The sequence below is a fragment of the Bufo gargarizans genome, unplaced genomic scaffold, assembly GCF_014858855.1.
Source record: "Bufo gargarizans isolate SCDJY-AF-19 unplaced genomic scaffold, ASM1485885v1 fragScaff_scaffold_57_pilon, whole genome shotgun sequence".
In the NCBI taxonomy this organism is placed as follows: Eukaryota; Metazoa; Chordata; class Amphibia; order Anura; family Bufonidae; genus Bufo; species Bufo gargarizans.
The window spans coordinates 88,779-97,500 of record NW_025334142.1 but is presented as its reverse complement, the minus strand read 5'-3'; the positions used below and the strand labels follow the sequence as shown (position 1 = coordinate 97,500).

The 8,722-nt window shown below is 43.9% G+C and overlaps 1 protein-coding gene across 1 annotated transcript; it reads right to left on the bottom strand.

The window, feature by feature from the left end:
* Positions 1-1,629: 1,629 nt before the first annotated feature.
* LOC122922637 (oocyte zinc finger protein XlCOF6.1-like) lies at positions 1,630-8,445 on the bottom strand. Its single transcript, XM_044273315.1, has 2 exons — positions 8,385-8,445; positions 1,630-3,565 (listed from the first exon to the last, which is right to left on the bottom strand). The coding sequence occupies exons 1-2, from the start codon at positions 8,443-8,445 to the stop codon at positions 2,364-2,366; spliced, it is 1,263 nt and encodes a 420-aa protein (XP_044129250.1). The 3' UTR covers positions 1,630-2,363.
* Between the last annotated feature and the right edge of the window lie 277 nt (positions 8,446-8,722).

Here is an 8,722-nt window from a genome sequence, read left to right as displayed (position 1 = left end):
CCTACTATGGCAACCAGGACTATAATAGCGTCCCGGCTGCCATAGTAACACTGAAAGCATTTTGAAGACTGATCCGTCTTCAAATGCTTTCAGTTCACTTGCGTTTTTCCGGATCCGGCGTGTAACTCCGTCAAATGGAGTACACGACGGATCCGGACAACGCAAGTGTGAAAGAGGCCTTAGAGGAAATCCAGGAGACTTCTATTCTTGAATTATTATGGGTGATGAAACTTGGGTCCACCACCATGATCCTGAGACCAAGCTAGAGTTCATACAATGGAAGCGCAAGGGGTCACCAACTCCCAAAAAATGTTGCGTGCAGCAGTCCGCCTGAAAGATCATGGCAACATTATTTTGGGATACAGAAGGAGTTTTATTACAAAAATTCATGCCAGGCACGACAACAATACCCGGAGACACCAATGCTTCTACAATGAAGGCATTACGTGAGGCAAATCAAAGAGACATTGTGGGAAGTTGTTGGCAGGTGTGTTGCTGCTAGTGATGGCCCGAACTATTCGCCGGCGAATAATGCATGTTCGCGTTCGCCGTGGCGGGCGATCATATGCGATGTTCGGATCGCCCCCTATACGTCATCATTGAGCAAACTTTGACCCTGTACCTCACCGTCAGCAGACCCATTCCAGCCAATCAGCAGCAGACCCTCCCTCCCAGCCCCTCCCACCTCCTGGACAGCAGCCATCTTAGATTAATTCTGAAGCTGCAGTGCTACAAAGTTGTAATCGCAATGCGATTAATACAGGTTATATTATTTACATTGCGATTTCAACTTAGAGCTTCTACCGACTTCCGTGCTCATGGAGCGTCCCCATCACCATGGGAACGGCTCTATGCTAGAATGTACTGTTGGATTTGAGAAAGTTGTAATTGCACTGCAATTAATGCAGGTTATATTAATCGCATTGCGATTTCAACTTGCCACACTCTGCGTCAACTACGTAATTTTCCATGGGAGTTTTGCCATGGACCCCCCTCCGGCATGCCACAGTCCAGGTGTTAGTCCCCTTGAAACAACTTTTCCATCACTATTGTGGCCAGAAAGAGTTCCTGTGGGTTCTAAAATTCGCCTGCCTATTGAAGTCTATTGCGGTTCGCCAACATTTGAGGAAGTTCGCGAACGGAAAATGTTATGTTCGCGACATCACTAGTTGCTGCATCACAACAATGCGCCAGTTCACAAATCACAAGCTGCTATCAGGGAATGCGGCTTCATGCAGCCTAACCATCCACCCTACTGTCCAGGCCTCGCTCCAAATCATGACTTTCTCTTTCTACATGGGTCACGATTTCCTGATGATAACGCGGTCAGAGAGGCGGTAAAAGGGCTCCGGCTGCAGCAAGACGTCTCCATTCGATCACTGTTCAAGTCAAGGGGACTACATTGAAAATTTAGTTTTCATATTCAGGTAGATAACTTATTGAAAATATCATCATGTTTGAAAATCTCTGAACTATAAAAATATTTAAAAACCTTCCTACGTGGCGAACGCCGATTTGGGAAACAACAACACACCTCTTCCCCCCAAAAAAAGTGATCAAAAAGTTGTGTTTACCAAAATTGGTGCCAATATTTACTACAGTTCTTCCCACAAAAAACAAGCCCCCTGTACAAAATTTTTATTAGAAAAAAAACAAACAAAAAAAACAACTATACAAATTTGGTATCACCGTAATACCACTGAGCCGCAAAATAAGGACATCATGTTATTTTTAGAGCATAGCTAACGGCGAAATGTAAAAAAACCTCTGCGTAATTGTGGGGGATTTATTTCAATTTTACACCATTTTTTTTTTCTCATCTTACAAAACAAGACAGGGTATATTAAATTGTGCCATTAAAAAATGCATCTTGTCCCACAAAAAAAAAAAGTGGTCAATCGAATTCCTTCATGCACGGGCTCCCTCCTTATTGGATATCTACTTGGTAAATCATATTATAGTACCGCTGGTTAGGACAGAAGGAAAGAACTGCTTTCTAACGTTAAAATGTTTTCCCTTAGTCCTAATAGCAGCACACGTTTCCCACACTAAGCAGGTCACACCCTTATAAGAAACAGATGTCCCTATATAGGCTCTAATTAGTGATTCATTTAATGACACATTCTGTCTCTTCTACCAGTACTCACGGGCAGAAATACCCCATTATTGTGCTGCAGTTAGAACGAAGGGAAAACAGATTAACATTAGAAGTCAAAGCCAATAGGTCATTTAATGCCAGTGAATAACCTGAAGGTTAAACACGTTTTCTTTCTCAAAGAATTTCACAAAAAATGTAAAAAGTTTTGGGGGGAATTAACCGATAGTTTTTTTGGAACATAAGGAAATTAAACTTAACACAACATCTACCCTGTGTGAATGCTCTCATGTACTGCAAGATGTGATCTATTAATAAAGCATTCCCCACACTCTGAACATGAAAATGGCTTATCTCCTCTGTGGATTCTTTCATGTTTAACAAGATTTGACTTTTTTGTATAAGATTTCCCGCAGTCTGTACACGAGTATGGCTTCTCCCCTCGGTGAACCCTCTCATGTGTAACAAGATTGGATTTATTAACAAAGCATTTACCACATTCTGAACATGGATACGGCCTCTCCCCTGTGTGAATTCTTTCATGTGTAATAAGATTTGATTTATATATAAAGCATTTCCCACACTCTGTACATGAATACGGCTTCTCTCCTGTGTGAATTCTTTGGTGATCCCCAAGTTTAGCATTAGTAATAAAACATTTTCCACAAAGTGAACATGAGTATGGCTTCTCCCCTGTGTGGATTCGCTTGTGCTTAACAAGATTTGATTTATTTGTGAAACATTTTCCACATTCTGAACATGAAAATGGCTTCTCTCCTGTGTGAATTCTCTGATGATCTTTGACTTTGGCTTTAGTAATAAAACATTTCCCACATGCTGAACATGCATATGGCTTCTCCCCTGTGTGAATTCTCTGATGTATAACCAGATCTGATTTGACAATAAAACATTTCCCACATTCTGGACATGGATATGGTTTCTCCCCTGTGTGAATTCTCTGATGGTCCCCGAGTTTAAATTTTGAAGTAAAACATTTCCCACACTCATAACATACAAACGGCTTATCTCCTGTGTGAATTGTGTCATGTTTGGCAAGATCTGATTCCAGCATAACACTTTTTACACATTCCAAACACGAATATAGCTTCTCTCCTGTGACAAGCCTATCATAGGTAATAAGATCTGATTGCTCTGTAAAATGTTTCCCACAGCGGGAACATGAATATAGTTTCTCCGCAGTGTGAATACCGTGCGCTGAAATGCCCGAGCTGTACGAATACTGTTTTCCACATCGAAAACTTTCACCCACGTTCTGTCTGGTACTTGTGGTAACAATCTGTGATTGGTCAGAAGATTCCTCAGGATTATAGGAAATCTGTGATAGATCTGTACTGTGAGGTCCTGGATATACATTACAGGTAGTGAGGTTTTCTTCTGAAGAGAGCTGCACAATATCTTCATCTTCTGCTTTATAGTTTAGCAGTAACATGACTTTCTTACTGGGATTTTCTGTAAGGATTAAAAATTAAAGAGGTTATGACAATAAATTAAAAAAAATTCTGGAGTAATGGACATCTGTTAAACTGCTCTTCACTGTAATTACCACTTTTTTTTTTTAAACACATTACCTGGAGGATTTTTCTCTCTCCTTTCTGTGGGTGGGCAGCAGATCATCAAGCAAATGCAACCACGAGAGTGAACGGCAGGTAGCTTTTAAACGCTTCCACCCCTGCATAGAAAATCGTCCCCGAGACACAACCACAGCGATTCCACTACGGCATGTAATGGACCCAGATCCAATTTCCTTGCTGGACTCTCTGCAATTTGCCTACATGTCTAATAAATCCGCAGATGATGCTGTAAACATGTGTATGCATTATGTGCTAGAACATCTAGACTCCCCGGGAACCTATGCCAGAATTCTATTTGTGGATTTCAGCTCTGCATTTAATACCATGATACCATCGCTGCTACACAGCAAGTTCTCCCACCTACGCAGACCTGAATCCATCTGCAAATGGATGACCAATTTCTTACCCGACAGGAGACAGCAGGTTAGACTTGGGAAACACACCTCAAGCTCTTGGACAGTCAGTACTGGAGCTCCCCCAGGGCTGTGTGCTTTCCCCACTGCTCTACTCTCCGTACACCAACGACTGCATCTCCACAGACCCATCTGTCAAGGTTCTGAAGTTTGCAGATGACACAACAGTAGTTGGTCTCATACAAAATGGGGATGAGTCTGCAAGTGGGACAGCTTCCTCCTGGTGCAGCAGCAACAACTTGGAACTTAATGCCCTTAAGACCGTGGAGATGATAATAGACTTTAGGAGATCCCCCCCTCTTGTCCCTGAGGCGAGTCCTGTCCCTGAGATGAGTCAGGGACAGGATCTCAGGGTAATTTGCATATATATATATATATATCAAATAGTTTTTTATTACACAATAAAAGCACACGGAGCTATGGGGACTGGGTATTGAGGATGTGCTAGCGGCCATCTAGCAGCCCATGTCCTCAGCTCTATACACACAATCCCGGTGACAGGTTCCCTTTAAAGAACAGCTGTTTGAGCCAAAGCTAGAAGCTGATGCAGTGTGAAGGAGAAGCAAAGGTCCTTGCTTTAGATTTCCCATTTTCTGTAATCTATCCTGGACTTTGTCACAAAAATCTGCTACAAAAACGGCATGTGTAGGTCCAGCGTCACGAAGCCTTCTAGAACAGAGTGAAAGTTCCGGATTCTGCCCCGCACTCAGCATCCAGATTTATCATATAAAGACTAGGACCTGGAGCTCAAGTTATCACAGGAAAGGAACGGATACCCAACTGAGACTCAATAACCCATGGGGCAACACACCGCCCTGCGGAAGCCAGCCCTCATCTTAGGCCACGCTCACACTGGCGTTTTGGCTTTCCATTTGTTCAGGGCTCAGCCGTTCAGGGCTCAGCGTCCAAAACAGATCAGTTTTGCCCTAATGCATCCTGAATGGAAAAGGTTTCGCTCAGTTTGCCTCCGTAGGAACAACCCCACGTGCACCACTACAGGCGTAGAAGGAAGGGCAGGCTTTTTCTTGGGAAATAATGGTGGCTACGTTCCTCCCATTAAGGCTGAGCCACATGCCATCAGTTTCTTAATATATAGTTGTTTGCTGGTCATATTTGGATCACTGACAACATGATGCAAGACCTGTTCCCAAGCTGACCACAATCAGCTGGGCATAAGTTGGCTCTGCTCTTTATTGCCACCTCTACCACCCACCTCATCTGATGATACCACCTCCTCATCAACCTGATCCCCTTCCAAGGCCCTATCCAACATCATGATTGTCATCCTCCCCACCACTATGCTTAGACTTGCCAAAGTGCCACTACCACCATGATTACCAGTGCCCACAAGGCCACCAATATTTCTACATTGCAACTACTACCGCCACCAACAAAGCTATGCATTTCAGGCATCAGGTCCCCCACCCAAGCCTAATCTTTCTCCTCATGCTGACTGTTCTCACATAACTCAGAAACAGGAAGACTATCTTGTGCTATGGAAAATACCCATGTGGTGGTGTTGGCTCTTCTTAGGACAGGGCAGTGATGAAAGCCTTCCCTGGGGCTGCAAGGAGCAGTAATGCTGTGCCCTCTGACATCAGACTCCTAAGTGACATCATTCTCCTGCTGTGACTGGGATGACGAAGAAGGCATTCTCCGGAGCGCTGTGGCCTGCTGCTACTACTGGCCAGACAGACTCTTATTTCCCACTACCCTGTTGTCATTTACAGACATTTTATTATGAAGAGGAAAGTTCAAAAAATTGCTCCAGCACCGCAATGTATGGTATGAAAATCCCGGTCTTTATTGACACCATGAAATCCAGGTGAGTACAGCAATAAATAACAAACACCAGTGATCCCAGGAGCCCCGGATCTACGCGTTTCGAACTGTTAGGTTCTTAGTCATGACTAAGAACCTAACAGTTCGAAACGCGTAGATCCGGGGCTCCTGGGATCACTGGTGTTTGTTATTTATTGCTGTACTCACCTGGATTTCATGGTGTCAATAAAGACCGGGATTTTCATACCATACATTGCGGTGCTGGAGCAATTTTTTGAACTTTCCTCTACTGACCAGGGACCGGCTTGAGTCCGCCCCGTGCACTGCCGCAAGACGATGAGGTGAGCTGGCTACAACCCCCTTTCTTTCAAACTATTTTATTATGAAGCCTATTAAAGCAATGAAAAGTCACAGGTCTGGTGCACGTATGAAGGATACTTTGCAAGTGAATGAGTCCACATCCGTGATGCCACGTACACACGCCGGTGTCCGTGTATTGCAGACCCGCTGTTTGTGGGCCACAATTCAGCCACGGCCAGACAACGGCCGCGTGCATAAAGCCTTATGCTGCGTTTGATCACTTTCTTTGGTGGGATTCAGGTTCTGATCATGTGACCCATCCTGACCTACCACTAGGCTTGAGCAAATCCTCCTTAGGATCATCGATCCGAAGTCGATTTATTCAAAAACGTTGACGTTAATGCTGTTTCCGTACAGCATTACAATGTATTGGCTCCATGGAGCAATCTTTGCCTCACCCGAAGTTGTGCGAGACTTGGGCGAGTTACTACTGCATTCAGATCTGTGAATTTAAAAACAATTTAAAATAGGAATCCAAAGTTGGTTTTGGTACCGAATGGCACCTCTGTACTAAGGCCCACTTTGGATTCTGATTCCGAATACAGAAGTAATTCACCGAAGTCTTGCTCAACGGAGCCAATACATTTTAATGCTGTACGGAAACTGCATCAATGGCAACGTTTTTAAACAAATCAACTTCGGATCCAGGATACGGATGTCGATTTGCTAAAGCTGAAGTCCCACTTAATTTTGCTTCCCACCCTCTTTCTAGGACGTGTTTTTCCCAGTTTAGTTTTTAATTGCAAAAACACACAACGCACCAGCGCTGCACAAACACAAATAATAAAGTGAGTACAATTGTGCCGCACTCTATAGAAAATGTACTAATGCTGCGTTATAAATATGTGAGATTCTTGGCAAATAAACGTTAGCACTAGTACATTTTCTATAGCGAGTACGGCACTATTGTATTTATTCATTATTTATTCATTATCTGGATTGCGGTTAGGGTTACTTTCAGCCTTTACTATGGTCACTTTATGGACGCATTTTGCACATTTTCTGGTGGTCCCTGCTTTCCACCTGCAATTACTACATTTCACCCCTTTCTATGTTATCTGCCCTTAGTCAATCCGATGAACACCACCCTGCCCCCACCTGATAGGCAATTTCATCCATTACTAGTGGAACTTGTAGCCTTGAGATGTTCCTTACAGATAGGACTTCTCCTAGTTTCAGGTACCTAAACAGTATCTGGAAACCTTACTGTGTGGCCATGCCCCTACTGAAAGACCTCTATGGAGGATGGTCATCTAGAGGATGGTCATCTAGACTACAGAGAAGGTCTTATGACCAGCTGAAATGTGTAAGGTGAGCAGTCACCCACTAGGGGGCACATTGGAGTCATTCTTACCCCAGTGCTTTCAGCATTTGGCTCATGGAAACCAGAAGACCGTGGTTCTCTGTGGTTATTAGGAGGTTCTGGTTAAACCAAAAATGACAGCACAAAATAAATTACAATTTTATTGACCATTCAAAAACTATGTTTAACCCATTCCCACAAATAAGCAGTATGTCAGCGGGGGTGCGGAGTTCCTCTACAACTGCAGGCACCGTTGGTGGTATAGATTACCAAACTGATGCTAAAGGCTTTCCCCAAAATGATGTAGATGTAGGTTAGAGTGCATTTCCTGAAGGTCAGCGCGATTGCACAGCTACAGCAGAAACCAAATAATCTGATTGGAGACTTTAGATACAAAAAGCTTTCTGAAATACAGTGCAGCACAGAGACAAGCAGCTTGGGCCAAGGTCACACTTCAGGCATCTGGTCATTTATTTCCATCTATTATTGTTAGCCAAAACCAGGAGTGAAGCCTTCTCAGAGATCAAGAAAGATTTCCTCCGGTTCTGTGTCTTTGACCCGCACCTGGTTATAACCGACAAATTACTGTGCACTTGGCCTTAGGGTGGCTAAGGTTGGGACTCCTTGAGGTTCCACATAGGGCCAGCTTTATTATAACATTCCCACAATAGGCAACACAAAAAAAAATTACAAGATGTAAAGCAGAAGCGCTGCACGTGGCCAACCAAGTTAGAGTTTTGCCTAGATTGGCTTCTTGAGTGACTCAAGTCAAGGTCATCCTCAGACACGACAGCATATAACTGGTGACAGACTCACCTTCTCCATCCAGTATCACATACCTGTGGTCACATGGACTGGAAGGTCCTCCTCCACCTCACTCTTACACGGGGGATCGCCCATCATCCGCTCTTCTTCATCCTCCACTTTAATATCAGTCACATCTTCCCCCCGATTTCTCATCTGTAACAATTCAGGACAATACAGCAGACAGGTGGGACATTAACAGATCCACATAAGAGACCCCCACAATCTATGACCCCCTCCATGACTGCAGGAGCCCCCTATATAGATGCGTATAGGGCTCAGCTGATGGTTCTGTGGGACTTTGGGATTACCATCCTGGAATTGAAAGGAGCGGGGGTGTCTGTTTTTCAGTATCATTGAGTCCATCTGTAGG

Coding starts and splice junctions, on each gene's coding strand:
- LOC122922637 (XM_044273315.1), bottom strand. CDS start 8,445: ATGGGCGATCCCCCGTGTAAGAGTGAGGTGGAGGAGGACCTTCCAGTC. Junction 3,566..8,384: donor TCCAGTCCATGTGACCACAG/GTATGTGATACT, acceptor TAATCCTTACAG/AAAATCCCAGTAAGAAAGTC.